The 24,401-nt window shown below is 47.0% G+C and overlaps 1 protein-coding gene across 5 annotated transcripts in view; it reads left to right on the forward strand.

The window, feature by feature from the left end:
• Positions 1–266: 266 nt before the first annotated feature.
• The window catches only part of CCDC85C (coiled-coil domain containing 85C), a 249,335-nt gene continuing 225,200 nt past the window's right edge, over positions 267–24,401 (forward strand). For 2 of the 5 annotated variants that reach the window (XM_033952299.1, XM_033952301.1), the window contains exon 1: positions 267–1,832. In XM_033952299.1, coding sequence (XP_033808190.1) covers positions 1,136–1,832 — 697 coding nt within the window. In that variant the 5' untranslated portion in view covers positions 267–1,135. The remainder of the gene's footprint in view (positions 1,833–24,401) is intronic. The other 3 variants (XM_033952302.1, XM_033952303.1, XM_033952300.1) reach the window with 2 other exon arrangements.

Consider the following 24,401-nt stretch of genomic DNA (forward strand, 5'->3'; position numbering starts at 1 on the left):
CAACAAGGAACTCTAAGATACGAACTTTCTTAAGCATGGAAAGAAAAATACAGCTGCCAGCCCGTGTATCGATCACCTGCTACGAAGTGCCTGGTGGGGCAAGGGAACACGCTTTTAGCTCTGCGGACCCTTTAAATGAACTCCGCCCAGCATCTTTCCTCTACCTGCGTTCAAAGCTTTTCCCTGCGCTCCGATTGGCTGCAGGACGCGTTCTCCAGGGTAACGCGAGTCCTCCGGGATGGGGGTGGGCAAATCCGAGCCAAGAACCTGATCTCTCCAGGTTACACCACGGCCGGGCTGCGCGAGGCTATGTAATCCCCATTTTTAATGTCGCACTACTGTGTTAACGGAGCATTGGCTTGTCCCTGAAGTGGGCGGGGCTTTTAGAGATTGTTTACCCCGCCCCGTTTTAAAATCTCTCTCCTGTATTAAGGAAACATTGGCTGGACTCAGAGGTGGGCGAGGCTTATCCAGCCTCTTTTTATTTATTTATTTTTCCCTTCTGCCCTTTTTCATTTCTCCTGCATTCTTGTGAGAAATGCTCTTTCCTGTTTCTTTTGAAATTTGCAGGACCTTTTGCAAGTGCACTGACATCATCCTGGCTAATCGTTGAGGAATTCTAAAAGACTACGATACCACAAAATCAAAAATCGGAAGTTTTTTTTTTTTATTACTATTGTTCAATTCTTCTTTTGGGAAAAATCTGTTGCCGGCAAGATCGGATGAGGAAATCGGAGTTGCACGCCACCTCCCGGGACCTGCAGCGGGACATGATAACGGGCGATCTCTGTCGGTGGAGGAGAAGGGGGGACCTGGTATAATACCCACTCAGGGACCCGTTTACCTGGCGGATCGGGGACGGTCACTTTACAGACTTCAGCAAAAGAAGCGCAAAAGCCTGAGAATCGGACCCAAGAGACATTCCCCCCTCCTCCTCGGCACTTTCTCGCCTGTTACCGGATCTCAGGGCTATGATTCTCATTTAATCGGCTAAGAATTAAAAACAATCGTAAATGCTCCCCTAAACCCGCACGAAAAAAAAGTACTCGCAGCTTCTTCTTCCCCCCCACCGAAAGTCATTTATAGAAAACCCCAACAGTTTTGCAAAAAAAAAAAAAACACCCCAAAAGTAGCAATGGCAAAGAATCTTGCAAACGGGTCCAGGGAGGATCTCAGCAAACTCCCCGACGAGGAGCTGCTGCGCTGGAGCAAGGAGGAGCTGGCCCGGCGGCTGCGGAAAGCCGAGGGCGAGCGCATGAGCCTGATGCTGGAGCACGGCAGCCTGATGAAGGACGTGAACCGGCGCCTGCAGCTGCACCTGCACGAGATCCGCGGCCTAAAGGAGGTGAACCAGAAGCTGCAGGACGACAACCAGGAGCTGCGCGAGCTCTGCTGCTTCCTGGACGACGACCGCCAGAAGGGCCGGAAGGTGTGGCGCGAGTGGCAGCGCTTCGGCCGGCACGCGGCCGGCGCGCTCTGGAAGGAGGTCGGCCTCTACCAGCAGAAGCTGCGCGAGCTGGAGGGCCGGCAGGAGAGCCTAGTGGGGGAGAACCTGGAGCTGAAGGAGCTCGTGCTCCTGCTGGACGAGGAGAGGAGCGGCGCGGGCTCTCGCAGCTCCATAGACAGCCAGGCGAGCCTGAGCCACCTGAACGGCGCGGCGGGCGCCAGGGACGTGGGCGACGGCAGCAGCACGTCCAGCGCCGGCAGCGCGGGCAGCCCTGACCACCACCACCACCACAAGCCCGGGGACGGCAAGGCCGCGGCGCTGAGGAGGTCCATGGACGACTTGTCCGCCCCTCTCCATCACAGGAGCATCCCCAATGGACTCAATGGTGAGTGGCCTTCTCTTTGCAACCTTTGCAATTGCCCACCTAAGACCTCCTAGAGACGGAAGCCGGGACAGCGAGAGGGGTGGGACGTTGTGGCTTCATCTTCATTCATTTATCCGATGCTGTTTTGGAGGTGGTCTTGATTAAAAAAAAAAAAAAAAATCCCATCAGATGTTAATAATAGCCTTGCCAATCCCTCAGCTGCCGGATAATGGGGGTGGTCTCTGCAAGACTTATTGTCAGTGTAGAGCAGAGTAATCTGCCCATAACAGAGCCTGAAAGGGTTCAAAGTACCTGGGGGGGGGGAGGGGGGATGCGAAGGTCTTTCACCAAATCTCTGTTTAAAATGAGCTGCCAAAAGCAGTCTCGTAAAGAGTCACCTCCCCCTCCCCCCCCCCCAACCTGGCGTCATGGATCGAATAAGTATCTGTTTTGCCAAAACCCAGCTTGATTTCTAGAGCAAGGTCGTGCAACATTGTATTTATTTCAGATTACTTTGTGAACTGCTTTCACTGTGTTTTTTTTTTTGATGCATTTTATCATTTAGTTCAACAGCTAGGGTGCTCCATAATAAATGTGTTTTCAGAAGAATTCCATAACTTCCAATTCGTTGATCTAAATGGTATTAGAAGGCATTATAAAAGTTCCCAGTTTATGAGGGCAGTATGATAAACTTTTATGGGGTTAGTGGTGTGAACAAGGTATATATATCATGTTTACTATGGCAGATATGTGTGTGAGATAAAATACCTGGGAGACATTTCAGATGCCCACTTGTCCTTTCCACCTCACATTCCTGCTATGGTGAACAAGATTTATTTTAAATTACGATGCTTGAGCAATCTTAACTCTTATTTATCTGGTGCCAATTCGAAGTGCGTTCTATAATCTGTAGTGTGGTTTAGTTTGGACTATTGCAATTTGGTGCTGCTAAGGTGTTCCCAAGAGTGTGTGATTCATGCGCTACAAGTTACACGAAACTCGATTATTCGCGTTCTGTTTAGTATTGGGGAAATTTGACCATGGGTCTGAATTTTGTGTGAAACTTAACTGGTTGAAGATTGATTTTTAGAATAGGATATGAAACTGCTGTTGCTAACTTACCTTTGCCTTCATGGAAAGGCTCCGAGATATTTGATCAACTGTATATCTGAGAATGTACCATTAATGTATTTCACGCTCTTCTGAAGCTGCAGAGTTCTGTTTCTACTGTACAGCAGGCAAGGTTGAAAGTCACAAGAATGGAAGCTTTTTCTTGTGCTGGTCCAGACACGTGGAATGCTATTCCATTGTATATTAAAAAGCAAAAGGATGCAATGCTTTTGAAGACATCTTCATCTTTTTTTTTTTGCAAAATGAAGTATGGGTGTTGAGCATTTTCATTGGGTAAATGGTATGGTATGTTGATGAAATTTATGCATGTCTGTCTTATGGCTGTTTGTCATGCTTATTGTGAGTGTGGTGTGTGGGTGTGTGGGGGGCTATAACTAAATAAACCATATCAAGTAGAGAGGCCCATCTTAAAAAAAAATAAAAATTAAAGGGGGGAGGGGCTAGAAATTCTCTATTGCTACTTTGGGCTTCCAGTTAAGTCAGAGCCAGGGCTAGTATCCAGCACTGTGACCTTTCATTTATTTATTAGGATTTATCACCCTTTTTTTTTTTTTTTTTTTTTAATTGATTCACCGAAGGCAATATACAGTAAGAATAACTCGAAACATAGACGATTACAGCAGGAAAAATATTCAAATAACATTACTTAGTATAGCATAGTATGCTACTTAGTCTCAACACAAAATGCAGCAAAATATTGTAAGACACAACATTGGGTGTAAATAGAGGTGGAATATATATGTGTGTATTTGTATGTATGCATCTATCTATATACTAGTGTTTAAGACCATTACATTAACAGGTGGTAGTAAAACCTCCTTTCCTCACATGTCCCCTATTTTCAGCCCCAGCTCCAGCTCCAAGTCCAAGTCCAAACCCATTTCCCCCCCTCCCCCAGCCCCCTACTCCCATCTTTTCCCTTTCAGCCCCAGCCCCCTTTTCTCACCAGCAGCATTTCCCTCCCCACTCCACTTCCCTGTGCAGTAGCAGCAGAAGCATACCCTCCCCTTTCATTTTCCTGTGCAGCCGCAGCAGCATTTCCCTCCCCCAACCCACTTCCCTGTGCAGCAGCATCTCTTCTCTGCTCCCCCGGTCCAGCAGCACCTCTTCCGTACTCCACCTGCCCCTCTTCCCTGCTCCCCAAAGAATTAATCCTGCCCTGCCTATATAACTGGAGAATTAAAAGCTTGTTTGCTTATTTATTTATTTGAATTTAAATCATACCTTTTCCAGTGCTAGCTCAAAGTGAGTTATTTCCCTGACCCTAAAGGGCTCACCAAAGGCGTCGGAACTTGTGTGTGTGTGTAGGGGGGGACCACAGGGGTCGTGGCCTCCCCAAAAGTTCTCACTGGCTCTGTAGGAGCTTGCACACACCCCCTCTCCGCGTAGCAAGGTGGTAGGTTCCTGCCGAGACAGACTTGGCAGAGGAGCTCCACCTCCTTCCTGCAGTCTTTTCGCTGAAGATTTTGTTGCAGGCACGTGGTGGTCTGTTGGGGACCAGGGATGCTGGTTGTATGCCATGGAACCTTTCGTGCGGGGACAGCGAGCTCATTGTGTACATGTTCTCCTTCTCCCAGACCGGCTGCGGGCCTCAGCCGCCTGCGAGCGCCTCTTCTACTTGGCGCAAGCGCCTCTTCCAAGCCGAGCCGCGAGTGTGGGGCCATTTCTGGCTGAAGTTTATTTTTAATTTTGAAGGTGCCACGGTGGCTCCCCTCACGATCGCCGCCTTCGTCGGAATCCTTCTCCGACGCAGGTGCGTCTCGTGAGAGGACCCACTTCAGTGGCGTGAGGTGGAGAGCAAGGAGGCTTGTTTGGCGCGCATGCGCACTCCTACCGGCCACAGCCCGACAGATCAGATCTCAGGGAACACATGGTAAGAGTGCGCATGCATGCTTAGCATTTTATTATTAAAGATATACACACACACATAGTGATAGAGTAACAGGCGCTAGAGGATTCAGGGTCTAATTTAAAAGACGATGCTTGTGAAGTCAGAAAGGTGCATGAATATAAAATCTCAGCTAGGGTGGCAGTGGATAAGCAAGTCCTTGTATCTGTGCAACCAGGGGAAGGGGTAAAACACGTACCTTAAGGACCTCGCGGATCTAAAACCGCACGTCCTTAAAAATCTGAGGTCCGTGCCACTTGCAGTCTCTGGCTCTGACAGACCTCTATGACAATTTAGCTCCAACGGATCCTAACCTATGCTGAGACTAAAAGTGGCGCGGACCTCAGATTTTTAAGGATGTGCAGTTCAGATCCGTGAGGTTCACGAGGTCAGATGCACTGCAGACCTTTGCATACATTTTTTTAACCCCCCCTCCCCCCACAAAACCCAGCTATTTGCCATCCAGTGTCATATCGCGGGGCTCTCGGAATCGGCGCGGAGGGAGAGATCTGGAGGAAGGGATGATCGGGCTAATTAGCGAAAGCCACGGTGCGCCGCCTCCTTTCTTAGCCATTAGGGAAGGCGAGAACCTGGGACCTGAGCTGAGCGTGCAGGGAAAGTGGTGGCATAAGCTAAAAGGCGGATTGTCAATGCACGGACCTCAGATTTTTAAGGACGTGTGATTTTTAGATCTGTAAGGTCCACGAGGTCCGCCTTTTACCCCTTCCCCGCATCCAGTAAGTTGGTTCCTTCTACTAAAGGCTTGGGAGAAGCGTCAAGCTTTCACCTGCTTGCTTGTAGTGATCAGAGATTCCCCCTCCCCCCTCATTGTAGATCCTTTCTGAGAACTGATTCGTAGGGGGTGAGGCAAGCAGGACAAAGGATTGCAGCACCACTTAGGGGCACCTTAGCATAGTTACGTGATTTTCACTGAAGCAGAGCTCCAGGGTATTTGATGCCGGTTGGGCTGCTCCTTAGTGGGTCATCCTGTATCTTAACACTGCTCCTGTCCTCTCCCACAATACTTTGGTATGTTCACTGCAGTGACAGGTCCTCAGCAAATTCTTAGTCATGGATCCACTTCTAGCGACTAGCTGTTAACCGTGGTGTCAGGTCAAAAGCGCGCTGGGACAAAGGCGCGAGCAGACAATTGAGCACAGTGCGGAGGCGCACGCTGAAGAAAATTACTGTTTTTAGGGCTCCGATGGGGGTGTGTGTGTGGGGGAACCCCCCCCCACTTTACTTAATACAGATCGCGCCGCGTTGTGGAGGGTTTGGGGGGTTGTAATCCCCCAAATTTTACTGAAAACTTCACTTTTTCCCTGTTTTTAGGGAAAAAGTTAAGTTTACAGTAAAATGTGGGGGGTTACAACCCCCCAAACCACCCACAACGCCGGCGCGATTTGTATTAAGTAAACTGGGGGTGCTCCACAACAAATTCCCCCGTTGGAGTCCCTAAAAACAGTAATTTTCTTCGGTGCGCGCTTCCGTCTTGCGCTCAGTTGTCGGCGCACGCCTTTGTCTTCCGCGTTGTTGTCTATGAACCGTTAACCGTTGTGTACCTAGTAACAGAGTAAACGACGGCAGATAAAAACCTGCACGGCCCATCCACTCTGCCCAACAGTCGCAGTGATACGAATACTCCCTCCGCTGTATCCTGATGGTCAGTTAAGGCAGTGTCTCGAAAAACTTTCTGGCCGGTGGCACGCTAAATCCAGTGCCCCGGCCGGAGGGCACCCGAAAATGTGCGGAGGCTCATCTGGCCGCGACCTGCTTCGGTGGAGGGATTTGGGAGGTGTGGGGAGAAGAGAAGAGACACCGGCCAGGAGGAGAGTCATCTTCACTGGGTGACGTCCTATAGGACATGCCTTTCGCCGCGAGAGGCATGTCCTGTAGGCAGTCAGCCGGCGTGGACGACTCTCCTCCTTGCCAGTGCGTTGCGGCACACCTGGAATCTCAGGAGGCACACAGTTTGCGATACACTGAGTTAGAGAGAAGAAGACCTAAGCCATGCAGCGGTCTGCAGACATTGTGTCTCGGCCACTGAACTAGCCCAGAATTCTTTCTGCACTAGAACTGAATATACTTGAAACCCTTGTGCTGTGAAAGCTTAAGGAATGAGGCCTGTTAGAGAATGACACTGGGACAAATCTTTCCCCGCAAGAACTCAATTTCCCCGTCCCTGTGAGTTTTTTTTGTTGCTGTCCCTGTCCCATTCCTGTAAGCTCTGCCTTAACCGCACAAGCCTCGAACACTTATGATTTTAAAGAGTTTGAGGCTAGTGCAGATGAGGACGGAGCTTAGGCATTGGTGGAATGAGGCATTATGACATCACCATCTGAGCTCTAGAATGTTGCTACTTATGACTTTAAAGGGTTTGAGGCTTGTGCAGATGAGGACGGAGCTTAGGCATTGGTGGAATGAGGCATTATGACATCACAATCTGAGCTCTAGAATGTTGCTACTTATGACTTTAAAGGGTTTGAGGCTTGTGCAGATGAGGACGGAGCTTAGGCATTGGTGGAATGAGGCATTATGACATCACAGTCTGAGCTCTAGAATGTTGCTACTTAGGATTTTAAAGCGTTTGAGGCTTGTGCAGATGAGGATGGAGCTTGCAGGGATGGGGCAGGGACAGGAAAAGAACTTATGGGGATGGGACGGGAAAATGAGTTCCCGTGGAGACGGGGAAAAATTTGTCCCTGTGTCATTCTCTAATGCCTGTTCTGAGGTTGAAATTCTTTGCAACATTTATAGGAGCCACTGAAGAGTTAAGTAAAACCTGAGTGTTTCAGTGCTGGTAGTAGCTGCTGCCTTATATGTACAGGGAGACCTAGGCAGATATAATCTCTTATCTAGGAGAGACTAATTGACAGGAAGGAAGCCTGGCAGCAAGGGAAGGTCTGGCCTTTGTGAAGGAACTTTCCTACCTGTAATGGGATGTGAAGAAGCAAGACAGGTAAACTTAAAGAATCTAACCCCTCTCCCCCCCCCACACACATTTTTTTTACAAAACCGCAAAAGCATTTTTTAGCACAGGTCGGTGTGCTGAATGCTCTGCGCTGCTCCTGACACTCATAGAGTTCCTATCAGTGTCGGGAGTAGTGCAGAGCATACAGTGCGCTGACCTGCACTAAAAAACGCTCTCATGGTTTTGTAAAAGCTGAGGCAAGTGTGAGGATCAGCTAAACCTGTGCACATCTGGTCTAGTAGATCACAGGAGGGTTAATTTCCCCTCTCTTTCCTCTGACTGAGATGAGCAATATGTGTATTGTATGTGATCACTTTTAAGCCTTCTTAGCTCTGTGTATCACTGTTGGATTAGATGTTCAGGGTTTTGTTGTTTAGTTAAGGTTTTATCTGTCAGTGGTAAAAGGATGCAGTAGACATAACTTTTAGGAAATCCAAAATACTTGACAGCTGACCTTGAAAAATAATTGCTTTTCCACAGTAATATTCTACCTTTTTTGTGGTGTTAACTCATAATAGTTCAGCTCAGGAATGCATTGTCAGAGGTTGTGGTAAAAGCAGATAACGTAGCTGGTTTTAAGAAAGGCTTGCCCAAATTCCTGGAGGAAAAGTCCATAGTCTTTTTATTAAGACATGGGGGAAGCCTCTGGATCGGTAGCATGGAATGTTGTTACTCCTTGGGTTTTGGCCAGGTACTAGTGACCTGAGGACGGGCAACTGGGCTTGATGGATCATTGGTCTGACCCAGTAAGGCCATCCAAAGTATGCCTCCAACATGTCCCTTTGTGATTTAGGCAAACTGCGGAGTAAAACGTTCCAATTCTTAGTGTCAAAAATCATGCTCGCGCCGGGAATGTTTAAAGAGGTACGGAGAAAGGGCACGCGCGGCAGGAGGGGGCGAGGGAGGGGCATCTCTCGCCTTCACTACGCCACTGCCAGGCTTCACTGTGGGGGTGAAAAGCACTGGGTTATTTCACTTTGAGATCTACTTGAAGTCCGATCTGGTTTCTGCAGTAGAGAAATTGTTAACTCAGTGGTCTCGAACTCTCGGCCGCCTGGGGCCCATATTCAGCCCTCCAGGTATGTTTTATCATAATCACAAAAGTAAAATAAAACAGCTTCTCGATCATATGTCTCTTTAGCTATAAATGACAATGTTATTATTAAGACTTAGCCAAAAGGAAAGATTTATAAACTATAAAGAGTTTTGCCTCATGCAAAATTGTCATTTCTTTAATAAGACATTAACTATTTTTTTCTGAGGCCCTCCAAGTACCTCCAAATCCAAAATGCGGCCCTGCAAAGGGTTGGAGTTTGAGACTGCTGGCTTAACTGTAACCATGACATCCTGTTTGTCTTTGGGAAGCAGAGCTGAGATTGTGATGTCATAATGCCTCATTCCACCAATAAGAGCCAGCCTCATCAGTGATGTCACAATGGCTTGATTGTCCTGTTCTCCCCTCTGCCCTCCAACACAGCCAGCAGATTAACTGTTCCCCTTAACTCAGTAGTCTCAAACTCGTGGCCCGCCAGATACTCTTTTGAGGCCCTCGGTATGTTTATCATAATCACAAAAGTAAAATAAAAGAGTTTCTTGATCATATGTCTCTTTAGTTATAAATGACAATATTATTATTAAGACTTAGCCAAAAGGAAAGATTTACCTCATGCAAAATTGTCATTTCTTTAATAAGACATTAACTATTTTTTCTGAGGCCCTCCAAATACCTACAAATCCAAAATGTGGCCCTGCAAAGGGTTTGAGTTTGAGATCTCTGTGTTGACTAATTTTTAGGTTTTGAAATATTTGCTGGAGAGTGAATTGCGAGATAATTAATTGCCAGTGCATGCAGTCCTCATGGCAAGACACCGCTCGCTGGGAAGAGACTGATTTCCCTCTGTTGTCATTGTTTGTGGAACGTATTAGGTTGGCGCCAGCAGCCTTCTCCTGTGGCCACGGCAACCAGTGTGCTGGGAAGCTTCGCCTGCCGTGCATACTGTATCGAGACATTGGGGAACGCTGTGCAAACGCAGCAAGAACACAATGAAGCTTAGCTGTGCTTTTTTTTTTTCTTTTTTTGTTGGACCAGGTGCACCAATGGTTGAGCAGCAAAGCTTTTTTGTTTTACACTCTGCCAGCTGCTAATTAAACGAAACTTGAAGGGAGTTTGTTCAAACAGATCATTAATTACTCGGTGCTATCCTGTAGAATTTTATCTTAGCTCTCGAACGAGGGGTTTGACGTTTGAATGTGATTTGGTTTATAAAGGTTCAACCTTTCTAAAGTATATAGGATAGATCATCGGATTAAAATAACTAAATGAATCCTATTAGAAATTAGCGATCACATGACATTTTCTCAACTATTGGGTCATGCTCTTGTCCGCGTGTCTGGTTCCAGTGGTACAGGAAAGGTGGTTGCCACAGTAACTCAGTAATTTTCTGAAGTGTGATTTGATTTTTTTTTTTTTTAAATGTAGCTTTTCAGAGTTTATCCCTGGTGAGTAATGATGTACTATTACCCGAGACATGTAGACTTTCTTACTGCCTGAATTGCCATCCGGGGCTCGTGGTTTGATATGCAGTTAGCAAATTGTGGGTTTTCTTTATATTAGGGGTAGGAGAAACGTTTTTGGGGAATGGGGGGGGGGGAGGGAGGCATTTCAAATTCATGGTTAGAACAAGCAAACCTCATTATGGCTCTCTTTTACTAAGCCGAGGTAGAAGTTTCTGTTGCGGCCAGGAGCGCTAAATGCTCAGACACTGCTCCAATACTCATAGGAATTCTCTGACTGTCAGAGTATTTAGCGCTCTGGGCTGCAGTAGAAACTTCTACCTCGGCTTAGTAAAAGAGGGGCTATGTTAGTAAATGGGCACACGTATAGGGAAACCAAGCCATTGTGACATCACCGATGAGGTTGGCTCTTAGGCATTGGTGGAATGGGGCATTATGACATCACAATACAAGGGGCCACTCAGGGCAGGATTAACCAATAGGCCCAGTAGGCACGTGCCTAGGGCCCTAAATGGTCAGGGGGGCCCGATGAAAGAGGGCATCAACATTGTTTTTTCCAAACGGCGATGGGCCCTTCCAGCATCGATCGGCAACACGCCCCCCCCCCCCCCCCCCCCCCCCGATCGGCAATGCGGACCCACCCCCATCGACGGACAGTAAGACAATGCGGGTAAGAAAGGCAACGGGAAATGTAATTTTGCAAGCGGTGCTGCTTGCCCAAAGCTTCCCTTTAGATGCAGCTTTCTGTTTCTACATGGTGAGGTGGGGCAGGGCAGGGGGGCCCAGTGTACTTGTGTGCCTGGGGGCCCTCGACGAATTAATCCTGCCCTGGGGTCACTGAAAGGTTTTCAGGCCAACCAAGAAGACAATGATGTGGAGCCATGAAATTTATAAGTTATTCCACACTTTTCTTGACACTTTTTATTTCATTTCAAAAAGTGTCAAGAAAAGTGTGGCTCTGCATAGGGAAAGAAGTGCTTCTATAGAAGCTTTTTTTTTTTTTTAACTTTTCCCTACAAATGACATTATATGGACTTTTCACACACTCTGTTTTGCGTTGATATTTTAATTTTTATGTCAATAAACTATCATTTTACGGTTCCTGTGAGATCCAGAGATTTTTTTTTTGTTCCATCTTTTTATTTCTTTACTTTTCCCATTCCCATCATTTACGTAATCGGTGAATTAGTTTCCTGTTCACGTTGTCTCCTGATTTTGGTGTGAATTTAATTGATGCCAACTGGGGCATAAAAAAATTTCAAAGTGGGGTTTAGCCACTGGAAATAAACTGTCCCCCCTCCCCATTTTATGAAGCCGCGTTAGGGTTGTTGTTTTTTTTTAATCGACAGTAGTGGCAGTAAAAATTCCGACACTCATAGGCAGTCTGTGAGCGTCAGAGCTTTTACCACCATGGCCTGTGATTAAAAAAACCCCTAAACGTCTTCATAAAAGAGGATGTGTATTTGTTGTGAATCCTTTATAAAATTCTGTCTTAAAATTTGTACGTTTGAGGCTTTAAATTTAATTATAGTGAAGTGCTGACCAGTTAATCTTCAGTGTGTATTAAGGAGTAGATTTTTTAGATGGTGCCTAAAAAAAAATCGCCATTGGAAAAAATGCTTAAGCAGTATTCTATGAAGAACAATTAGTTGTTAACAATTGCATTTGAGTTCCCAGGGATAGATGTAGATTGGAAATAGCTTCCCAAATTGAATTTAAGTCAGTAACCGGTGGTTTAAGCAATGGAGTCAAAGAACATTTAAATTCCATAACTTTGAGTTCCACAGTACCTGCAGGTAATTTTCCCAGCGGTGATTTGTGCACCTCTCCTACCATTTCCAAGCTTCCCTGTAACAGCGATGTTGAAACAGAAGCAGCTGAAACCTTCCTCACTGCTAGATCTTCCTCCTGTTCATCTTCGCAGCTCTCAGAAGCAGCTGCTAAACTCTCCTCACTTTTCGTATCCAACGATACGGGCCGAGGGGGTGGCTGGACTGGGTTTCTGCTCTCTTCCGGCGATCAGCTGGTCTCCTCGAATGAGGTGTGAGGTCCCTCCGACACGCCTCCACCTCGCACCGAGGACATCTCCGCCGGTTCTCCTTTGGGTCCCCTCTTGACGGATGCATCCTTCGGCCCAAGTTCCGAAGGGAATACCAGGGTCTTGGATTTCCTTTTAACCATAGGTTTGTAAGAATGCCCGATAATGTTCAGCTGAACGCCTTCAGGCTGCCATCTTTGTTAGTCTCCTCCTCCATTATTCTATGAAGAGCACCTAAAGTTAGCCGCGGTTTGTGGAATAGCACTTATACCTGGGAGCCTCGCCTAACTGTAGGTGTGGCCATTTGCACCAACGGAAGCGTGGTGCAAATCCTCACACCTAAAGATAGACGCGGATGCCCCTTCTTCTACAATTACATGCATAAATGTGAGGAACACCTCTGATGTGCCCAAGATTTCCTATTTTTGCACCCCCCCTTTTGACAGTGCACTTTAAAATTTATGCAAATAAATTTAAATCCAACAAATGCTGATAGTTGTTTAACAAGCCAGTTATCATCGCTAATTGGCTTCTTATGCAGTTCAGTTGCACGTACAAATTGGTTGCATGCCCGGATTTGCACGTGCAACACAAAGTGCCATGTATACTCGTAGAATTTGGGGAGGGGGAAGGGGAGTATATCTGTTTTTATTACAGGATCCCTCATACTTCAGGGTATGTTTGAATTACTGAGCCAATATTGCATAGCAGGATAGGCTGCTCTTTGGCAGCTTCAAGGGATTGTGCCCTCCTTGCTGCTGGGGCATTATTACATTAAGAGGAGAGTATTATTTTTAAGGAGAGATGCATGCAAGGGTGACTGTTGTGTATTAATGAAGAAGCTTGTGCCAGTAATTTTTGTTTTGTTTTTTTATTTAGAAAAATGGCCAGTATGTTGGTTTTTTTTTTTTTTTTTTTGAAAAGGTGTGTGTGATTGCAGACCAGAGTCAGAAAGACATGGCGCCAGTAACGGCTCTCGTTGTTGTTACATTTCCTGATTGTTTTCTTGCTCACCTGAGATTAATTACCTCTGGTGTTGTGGAGGAAAAGCACTGGTGCAAATGATCACAGGTTATGCTCTCTGGGGCATTGTATTGTACATTGTAGGTTTCTGGCAGAGGGACATCTTTGGAAGTGGATGGAAGCATGCTCTGTGGGCCTTTTGGCTTTATTAAAATATCTGTAATCAATACGTGTACTTAGAAGCTTTATTTTTAAGTGTGGGGAGTGGGGGGGGGAACAGATGTTTAAAGTAAGCTGTTAAGATATGTCAAAGAATGTAGTTCTCCAATTACTTTGAGGATACGTATAGCAAACTGAAAAACAGACTAGAGGGGGAGAGTGTGGCGCATCCTGAGGTTGTGGATTCAAACCCCACACTGCTCCCTGTGACCTTGGGTAAGTCATTTAATCCCCCCATTGCCCTAAGTATATTAGGTAGATTGTGAGCCCCCAGGAACAGATAGGGAAAATGCTTGAGTACTTGAATAAATTCATGTAAACCAGGGGTGCCCCGTGAAGTATTTTGTGCGGCCCCAGTCGAGGGCGATGCAGTGTTTTCCTCTGCTGCCCCCTAGTGTTTACCATCTTGCCGGCTCCCTCCTGTGTCTTGCTGCAGCGTTTGAAAGTTTGTGCGGCCCCAGGAACATTTTTTTTCGGCCAATGCGGCCCAGCGAAGCCAAAAGGTTGGACACCCGTGATGTAAACTGTTCTGAGCTCTCCTGGGAGAACGGTATAGAAAATTGAATGAACAAAAAAATAAATAGGGTATGTGGATAGGAACCACTCTTGTTCTGCTGTTCACATCATTTCCTGGCTTGTTTCATCCTAGATGCTTCTTTGATTGTGTACGTGCACGGACAGTGCTAAATTGGAGGAAGGGAGTGGCTTAGTGGTTAGAGCTACAGCTTCAGCCCCCTGAGGTTGTGGGTTCAAACCCCACGCTGCTCCTTGTGGCCCTGGGCAAGGCACTCGATCCTCCATTGCCCCAGGCACATTAGCTAGATTGTGAGTCCACCAGGACAGATAGGGAAAATGCTTGAGTGCCTGATTTCAAACCACTTAGATAACCTTGATAGGTGGTATATAAATACATTTTTTTTTTTTAAAGGTCACCAGGATGACTCATGCTAAACATGAATTCCGTAATGGCAGTTCTGTACGTAACTACTATGGCAAACTACTGTAAATCCACGCCTAACTGTAGGCAGTTAGGCGCTTAATTGCTAGTATTTTATATCCTGTGCGTGTAATTACTTGGCATACCGCTAAGGTGCCCATGCTCCAACCAGCTCCTTAGTCCACACTCCCTTGGCTGTTGCACGCTATGGAAATTGCATGTCAAGCTTCGGGTTTATTTAAAATTTGATATCCCACTTATTAGCTATCTAAGTCACAGTTCTTCAACCGCCGGTCTGAGGACCGGTGCCGGTCTGCAGAAAATTTCTGCCGGTCTGCGCAGGGCCGGCGAGATCAATTCGGAAGTTAAATTTCCTGTCGACTGCGGTTCCTGCTCACTAATGTTCCTCCCAGCCTCAGGCGATTAAGACAGGCTGCCGACGTCGGGGCCTTCCTTCTTTGAGTCTCGCCTGTTCGGAAACAGGAAGTTGAAACAAAATAGGCGGGACTCAGAGAGTGAAGGTCCCGACGTGGCAGCCTGTCTTGATCGCCGCCCCTGCCGAGTTGTTGAAGAGGGCCGCGGAGAGAGCTGCAGCTTCAGGTGCAGGTGGAGGGAGATGGTCAGCGTGTGCGAGCAAGATCCTGGGGAGCCTTCACAGTGACTTCCTCCCCTCCCACCAGCTCTCCTACTTGCCAGGGCAGTGATTTACCGGCAACGTCCTGCAGGCAAGTACTGAGAGCTGCTGGAAGGGGAGACAGCCACTGTAGGAGGCAGGGAAGCTACTGGATAAAGGGAGAGCTGTTACTGGATTTGGAGAGAGTTAGAAGGAGAGATGCTGCTGGGAGGGGAGGAGGGAAAGGGATGGGAAGAGAGTTAATGTTGGATAGAGGGAGGAGGGAAGGGAGAAGAAGGAGAGATGCTGCTGGGAGGGGAGGAGGGCAAGGGATGGGAAGAGAGTTAATGTTGGATAGAGGGAGGAGGGAAGGGAGAAGGAAAAAAAGGAAGGAGGGAAGGGAGAAAGAAAAAAGGAAGGAAACAGCTGGCAGGGAGATTACAGGAGGGGAAGGTGGTCAGGGTGGAATGGAGAGATCAGATGAGGGAAAGGGGAGAGAGAGGAATGAGAAAGTAGAGAGATATTGATGCTGGAAAGGGGGTCAGCAGAGAAATGAGAGAGGGATAAAGATGCTAGATCTGGTGTAGGAAAGATAAAAATGAAGAAGGCAGTGAAGCTGGAATGAATGATGTCAAAAAGGAGAGGAGGAACAGGCTGGATGGACAGGGAAGAGGGGCATAGAAAGAAGTCAGATACATATGGAAGGGGGAGAGGGCAGACATTGGATGGAACGGGCAGATGCTGGAAGGAAAAGAGTGAAAAGAAGATGAAAGCAGAAACCAGAGACAACAAAAGGTAGAAAAAAATAATTTTATTTCTATTTTGTCATTAGAATATATCAGATTTGAAATATATATCCTGCTAGAGACATAACTGGAGACTGCAGTATTCTGTTAGCATGATATTTCTATGTAGCATTCTATAATAACTTAGCTTGTTCAGTTTTCTTGATAGTAGAGGGGATATATGTGAAGGGGAGGGGAGACAGGGGTTTTGTTGGTCCGTGCTCTGTATATTTGTATTTATAAAATCACAATTGTTCAAAATATTGTTTCTTTTTATACTTTAATAAAATACGTTCAATATAAAATCATAATTGCGGCTTGTGCAGATGGGATCGGATGGTTTGCGGGGACCGAGCTCGCGGAGATGGGGCGTAAACGGGGTTTTTAAATTTTAGTCCTAGTAGTTTGCCGGTCCACAAAATAATTCTTTTATTTCTGCCGGTCCACGGGTGTAAAAAAGTTGAAGAACACTGATCTAAGTGATGTACGTAATAAAAATTTAAATAAATATGGGATGTCAAATAGAAACTGTTTTCATAAACATGGTAAGGTGGGGGAAATATAGCGATTGATAGGACAGAGGAACAGGAAGGGTAAACACAATAGGGAGGGAACAAGTTCTTTATATATAATAAATATGTCAAAGGTAGATGGACTCAACGAATGTTTATAAATAAATAGAATTCATCTTTAAATAAGAAAGTTTTTAGGCTAGATCTAAATTTATTTAGTGACGATTCATCATCGCGAAGGAACGATGGCATTGAATTCCATAATGAAGGTGCAGTTACAAATGAAACTGATTTGTGTGCGATGTAGACTAGTTGCCGTGGTGAAGGGATGGCCAGGAGATTTTGGTTGCTTGAACCTAATGATCTGGGGGAATTGTAGGGAATGATGAATCTATCGATGAATCCTGGAGAGTGGAATATTCTTGATTTAAAAGTTAGAAGTAATATTTTATAGGTTGTTCTGTGGGAAAGTGGTAACCAGTGAGCATTTACCAAGAGTGGGGTTACAGTTTATAGAATAGCAGTTAAGGCCAGTTATGTGCCTGATGGCCAGTTAACACTGATAATGGTCAATTATTGGTTTTTAAAGCCAATTAGGCCCTGATTCTATAAACAGGGGCTAACACATAGCCACTGAGGAATGCAGCACATAGCAGCTGTCAATCTTGAGTTAGGCGCCTAGTGGCGTCTAGTGGCGCCTAGTGGCGTCTAAGTTAGACTTGGGCACCCCTTATTGATGCCAGGGTTTTCTTGGCCTTAATACCGGTGCTTAAGTTAGGCACCTACTGACGCTTGTCCAATTTAGGTGCCTACACAGAAAATGCACCCAAGATCCGCCCATAACCATACCTACTTCCTGGTAGGCGCCTACTGATTTTAGGCACCTAATCAGCATTTTTAATTTAAGCCAATTAAGCTAATTAAGTTAGGCGCCTAAATTAGTTGCGCCTGTGATAGAATCTGGGTTTTAGTGTCTAAATAATTTAGGCATATAACTGACCTTGTAAACCGCATGCCCAGCTTTGCATGCTAAGCTTAAAGTTGGACACCCAGCTGTGAAAGAGTCAGGGATTCTCCTTCAATAATGATGATATTGCACCACCAGGCAGCAGGGGGCGCTAATCAGAGAGAGAAGGAACTACAAACCCCAGGAAGCCCTGGGATCGGCAGCTTAGGACTGAGCTACCTGAGAAGAGGTGGAAGAGCAGCTGAGTCACGGGGGTCCCAGAGTGAGGAGGTTCAAGGAGGTCCCAGAGCAGAGGTCTCCTTGAGGGCCACAATCCAGTCGGGTTTTCAGGATTTCCCCCAATGAACATGCATGAGATCTATGTGCATGCACTGCTTTCAATGCATATTCATTGGGGAAATCCTGAAAACCCGACTGGATTGCGGCCCTCAAGGAGGGACTTTGAGATCCCTGTCCCAGAGTGAGAGGAGGCTTCCAAATCTAGAGGCTGATACAAGCCTCAAGAAACACTCTCCAGGAGAGTTTCCTAGCCGGGGGTTAAGGGGAGCTCTGGGAAGTTAAGTCTGGAAAGGACTGTTTGAAGGAGGTGGCATGTGAGACTGTTGATATTTGGCTGGCTGAGCTAAGCCCAACTTATTATTCTGAAAACTATGGAATGTGTTTATGGGTCTGGCAGGGACTGTTTATTTGAATAGAGAAACTACTTCCCCCTAAGCCTGTGAGGGAACAGGCTCAAAGGAGTGTGTAAATAAAAGCTTTTCCTTATACCTTCCACAAGTGTCTATGCTAGTTTTGAATACTTGTGTCAAGAGCTCCAGGAAGGTCTAGACTGGACTCTGGTACACCAAATTTATAGAATTTGGAGGTTCATGTGCACTATTAATTGCCCTCCAGTTTCCTATTTCTTTTCTGTTATCTTTTCTTTTTTTAATGGATATGTTTTTTTTTCAAATCGCTACAGATCTTAAGGCAGAATACGGCTCAGAATGTGAGGCTCTTTGGTCCCCCTGCTTGATGGCAGGGCAGGATTAATTCGTTGAGGGCCCCTAGGCACACAAGTACACTGGGCCCCCTGCCTCGCCCCACCCCTCTATGCGCCCAGGTGGAAACAGGAAGCTGCGTCAGAGGGAAGCTTTGGGCAAGCAGCACCGCTTGCAAAATTACAGTTTCCGTTACCTTTCTTACCCGCATTGCTTGCTTGTCTTACTGTCCGTCGATTGGGGGGGGGGGGGCACGTTGCCGATCAGGGGCGGTCCGTGTTGCTGATCGATGTTGGAGGGGCCCATCGCCGTTTGGAAAAAACAATGTTGATGCCTTTCCTTCATGGGGCCCCCCTGACCATTTCAGGCCCTAGGCACGTACCTACTGGGCCTATTGGTTAATCCTGCCCTGCTTGATGGCTACCAGCCACAACTAGTTCTAAGCCTGTGTGATGGAGGAAGTGGAGCCAGGCCCCCTTACACACGTGTTGCAATGTTGCTGACCCAGTTTCTGTAAATAGATATTCAGTGGTTAATAAAGTAGCTGTGCAAGGGAATCTGCCTAGATGTCTTATCTCAAGAGAGAAACAAGCAGTACTAACAGGAATGTTTGTGTCAATTTGAAATAAAAAATTTTGGGGTTGTTTTTTGGGTTGTTTTTTTTCCTAATAACGTTAACTCCCTCTTCTAGCAGTTTCTAGCGCGGGGAGCCACGCTGAACGGCCTAAGCTGCTCCCGACGCTCATAGGAACTCGATGAGCATCGGGAGCAGCGCGGCTCTCTGCGCTAAAACCGCTAGCGCAGTTTCGTAGAAGAGGGGGGGGTAAATGATAGCTATTATATTGACTTCATTAGGATTTCTCATTGTGAGATGCAGAAAAGCTGATTTCAATGTTATCTATGACCTATTCCATGACATGGTAATGGTATATAGTAAACTAGTCTTAAAGCCCATTACATTAACGGGTGCTAGAATATATGTGTGTGTGTCTCTCTTTATTTCTTTCTCTCTTTCTCCTTAGCCGCTTTCTTTCTTTCTGTCTTTCTTTTTCCTTGGCTGTCCATCACCACCCCTTGCCTGCTCCCCCTGTCCATTGTCCCTAACTTTTACCTCCCCTGTGTCCACCACCACCCCTTCACAGTTCTCCTTATGCAGCAGCAGCCCTTCTCCCTTTGTTTTACCTCCCCCCTGTCCAGCAGCACCTTCCTTCTCCCCTGTCCAATATTAGGCCTCCGTTCCTTTTTCTTCACCCCCCTGTCCATCAGCACCTCTTTCCTTCTCCCCCTGTCCAGCAGTAGGCATCCCTTCCTTTTTCTCCCCCCCCCTCCTCCTTCTTATCCCTATGATACACTTACCTTGCTCTGCCCCTGATCAGAGGTTCCCGACAGCCGCCCAGTTGCACCCATTGGAAAAGTTCCCTCTGCAGCATCCCGCACCCCTCCTGATGCGAACTCCCGCTGTCTTTCTTTCTGTCTGTCTCTGTCCCTGGCCCCCTTTGTCTGTTTGTCTTTCTGTATATCTCCCTGCCCCTGTGTTGTTCTTCTTTTCTTTCTGTCTCCCTCCATCCCTCTGTCTGTCTGTCCAAAGCAGCATTCCTTCCCCCTCCATTTCCCTCCCCCCACACTAGTTCCCTGTGCACCTGCCCCTGTGTCTTTCTTCTTGTCTTTCTGTCTCCCTTCTTCCCTCTGTCTGTCTGTCCAAAGCAGCACTCCCTCCCTATCCATTTCCCTCCCCCCACACCAGTTCCCTGTGCACCTGCCCCTGTGTCTTTCTTCTTGTCTTTCTGTCGCCCTTCCTCCCTCTCTCTGTGTGTGCAAAGCAGCATTCCTTCCCTCTTCCATTTCCCTCCCCCACACCAGTTCCCTGTGCAGCAGCATTAGCGTTTCTTCTACCCCCTTTCCCTTCCCACAGTCGCGACTACAAACGCGGGCCCGAGTCTTTGCCGCCCCCCCCTTCCCTTCCCTTCCTGCGGGCCCGACTACACATGGCGATTCAAGCAGCGTGTGCATCAGTCTTCACACGCTGCTTCGGGTCCTTCTACTGCCCTGATTTACTCTGGCACGTCCGAAGCAAATCAGGGCAGTAGAAGGGCCCGAAGCAGCGTGTGAAGACTGATGCACACGCTGCTTAAATCGCCAGTCGGGCCCGCGGTAAGGGAAGAGGGGGGGGGGGCGGCAAATGACTCGGGTCCCGGGCAGCGGAAAGTCGCTGGGCTCCTCGCTGGGTGCGCTGAGTGGCCGCGATCCCTCTCCTCCCAGACCCCCCCCCCCCCTTGGAGGAACGGAGATCGAGTTGCCGCCATTTTGAAGATCGTTCTGCCCTGCTCCTTGCCTTAGTATATTTTTAATTTGAAAGACACGGTGGCGGCGGCTCCTCTCAAGATCCCCGACTGCATTGGACTTCCGACGCAGGTGGGGATCCTGAGAGGAGCCGCTGCCTCGTCTTTCAACTTAAAAATATAGTAAGGCAAGGAGCAGGGCAGACCGAAGAACAGCAGAGTCTGGTGCAGTTCGAGAGAGGAGCCGGTACCATGCAGAGTGAGAGGCGGGGGTGAGGAAGGCCGCCGCAGCTGTGTAAGTTTTTTTTTAAAAATTTGAAAGCTGCCGCCGCAGCCGGGGCCGTGCATGCGCACTCGTGTTTTCGCGACGGATCAGGGAACACGACTTTTGAGTGCGCATGCGTGGCCTAGCATTTTATTATATTAGATGCCATTGATAAAGACCAGCTGTGCAAGCTTTAACCCCTTTTGGATGTAGGTCAGGGGTGTCAAAGTCCCTCCCCGAGGGCCGCAATCCAGTCGGGTTTTTAGGATTTCCCCAATGAATATGCATGAGATCTATTAAGAACATAAGAAATGCCTTCACCGGATCAGACCCTAGGTCCATCTTGTCCGGCGACCCGCACATGCGGAGGCCAAGCTAGGTGTTCCCTAATGCCATACAATGAAAGCAGTACATGCAAATAGATCTCATGCATATTCATTGGGGAAATCCTGAAAACTGGACTGGATTGCGGCCTTTGAGGAGGGACTTTGACACCTGTGATGTAGCTCAAGGGTATTTTCAGCGTCTTTGTACATCTTAATCCTATAGTATGTAACGGGGTTTATTTGGAGGGTTTTTTCCACTATTTTAGGAACCTTAAATTATTTACTTTTTTTTTCTCAAAAGTCAAAATATTGAACAACTTTTTTTCATTTATATAGGCTTGGCCCTATAAAAGATGAGATTTTATATAGACTGTTAGGGTCAAGATTGGACTTTGGCAGTCATCACTCAGCATGTTGTCTGAACAGGAGAAGGCTTTTTGGTCAGTAAATCATGTGAGAGAATCATGCTTTAGTCTAATTTGAATTCAAATGTCCTGCATACCCCAGGTTTCACGATATCCTCAAGCTGGTTGATAGGTGCCCTTGTCCAGCAAGGAACTGAACTCCCACAAGGCAGTCATTTGCTGAGCTGACCTGAATTTTGAATCAATGAAGCAGGGCTGACTTATAAGTTGAAGGGTGCTTACGCAGAGGAATTCTGACTTGCACCTTTACTCGCCATGAAGAGTGTCAATGTAATATTTTAATAGAATATGCAGCTCCTGCTTTCTCCTTCAGGAGGTCCTGCTTCCCTCGGAGCAGGCATCGTGAACCATGACGCAGAAAATGTCTGAGAGCAGTGGACTGTGTTCTAGAATGTAATTATTTTAGAGGTGCCCCGGGACCTATTACAGCTGTTGACACCTCTTTTAAATTAAATCTCAAGTGAGATTTAGAAAAGTCAACTGTCCTTAAATCAAGGCTTTGTTCATCTCTAAACATTTCCCTTATATCTAGGATAATAATAATAGCTTTATTTATATCCCGTCATACCTTTCCAGTTCAAGACAGTATACAGTAAAGTAGAAATACAATGTGGATACCACAGGTAGGTACAAGTGTAGAGAACAGGGAGATTATAGCATTGGTTTAACGGAAGAGGGTGAGAAGAGGGTGGGTTGCAAAGGTAGGAGGAGGTGCGTGTTGGGAGTATAGTTAGATTGGATGGGGGTTCGAAGGATCAGATAAACTTGTCTGAATAAGTGGGTTTTCAGAGTTTTTCTGAAGGATTGGTATGATGGAGAGTTCAGAAGGGCTCTTAGGGTGATGCTCTAGATGTCTGCCTGAAAGGATAGTCTCCTGTCAAGGAATTTTTTTGCGGGAGGGGCGGGGGTTGTTCTGTAGAACGAAGTGTTTCGTGAGGTAGGTGGGCAAGGGGCCGAATAGGGTCTTGTGGCAGAGGCAGCCGAATTTGAAGATGTGATCTTTCTTTGGTCCCCTAAGAACTGAAAATTTAAAATGTCGTGACAAAAAAAAACATGCACTTTCTCCTATTCGTACTAAGAAAAAAAAAAGAAAACTAATGGTCCCGAAGCCCTTAGAGCTTTAAAGGGCTTCGGGGCTGTTGCCGCACAGCTTTGTGAAAGAGGCCGTAAGTCTTAGACAGAAGGATTTTGTTGTTTCTGACCCAATGATTGAGGCATAACTAAATATTAATAAACATACCTGACGCAATCAGCAAAATCTTCTTCAAAGTACTATATTAGTGAAAAAAGTAGCAGAGATCACAAACAACTCATAATCTAGATATAACAGCACTTTTTTTTGTAACTTTTTAACTTATAGAATTTTAAATTGCAAACCAAACAATAATAACTTGTACAGAAAAGTAATACAATATAATCAGAGTCAACACACCTACACCACCCACTCTCACCAGATGCTGCTTAATGTATATGTTTTACTGTCATGTCTATATTGTAAATGATGTCATGTCTGTCCTGTCTCGATTATATTGTGGATGTACTTTGTAATCTGTTCTGGGCTCCTTTAGGAGGATGGGCTGAATAATTGAATAAATATATAAAAATAATCAAGAACAAAGATATATAGATATAAGCTTTTTCTTTTCCTTATCTTATATATATATATATATCCTATATAATAAAACGCTAGCCGCGCATGCGCACTCAGACCTGCATGATCTGTGATCCGTAGGTATGTGGTCACAGTGCGTATGCGGCGGCCAGATCGAGAAAGCCAAGCACAGCCGGCGACTCCCCCCTCCCGCCCTCACTCACCGCCAAAACCACCACCTCCTCCTTCTCGCCGGCTCACCTGCCTTTAAATGGAGAGAAAAGCGCTGCACCGCGCTAACGCTGGCTTTGCTGTCTTCTGTCCACTGCGGCCCGCCCTCTCTGACTACTTCCTGTTTCCGCTAGGGTTGGCCGCAGTGGATAGAAGATGCCGAAGCCAGCGGCTGTAGCTGCCGATCTCTGTTCCTCCAGCGGGGGGGGGGAGGGGGGCCTGGGAGGAGAGGGATCGCGGCCGCTCAGCGTCCCCACCGAGGAGCCCAGCAACTTTCCGCTGCACGGGACCCGAGTCATTTGCCGCCCCCCCTTCCCTTCCCGCGGGCCCAACTGGCGATTTAAGCAGCGTGTGCAGCAGTCTTCACACGCTGCTTCGGGTCCTTCTACTGCCCTGATTTGCTTCGGACGTGCCAGAGTAAATCAGGGCAGTAGAAGGACCCGAAGCAGCGTGTGAAGACTGCTGCACACACTGCTTGAATCGCGATGTGTAGTCGGGCCTGCGGGAAGGGAAGGGGGGGACGGCAAAGGACTCGGGACCGCGTTTGTAGTCGCGACTGCGGGAAGGGAAAGGGGGATAGAGGAAATGCTAATGCTGCTGCACAGGGAACTGGTGTGGGGGGAGGGAAATGGAGGGGGAGGGAATGCTGCTTTAGACAGACAGAGGGAGGAAGGGAGACAGAAAGAAAAGAAGAAAGACACGGGGGCAGGTGCACAGGGAACTGGTGTGGGGGGAGGGAAATGGAGGGGGAGGGAATGCTGCTTTGGACAGACAGACAGAGGGAGGAAGGGAGCCAGAAAGAAAAGAAGAAAGGCACAGGGCCAGGTGCACAGGGAATGGTGTGGGGGGAGGGAAATGGAGGGGGAGGGAATGCTGCTTTGGACAGACAGACAGAGGGAGGAAGGGAGACAGAAAGAAAATAAGAAAGACACAGGGGCAGGGAGATACACAGAAA

The sequence above is a fragment of the Geotrypetes seraphini genome, chromosome 7 (assembly GCF_902459505.1).
Source record: "Geotrypetes seraphini chromosome 7, aGeoSer1.1, whole genome shotgun sequence".
Taxonomy (NCBI): domain Eukaryota; kingdom Metazoa; phylum Chordata; class Amphibia; order Gymnophiona; family Dermophiidae; genus Geotrypetes; species Geotrypetes seraphini.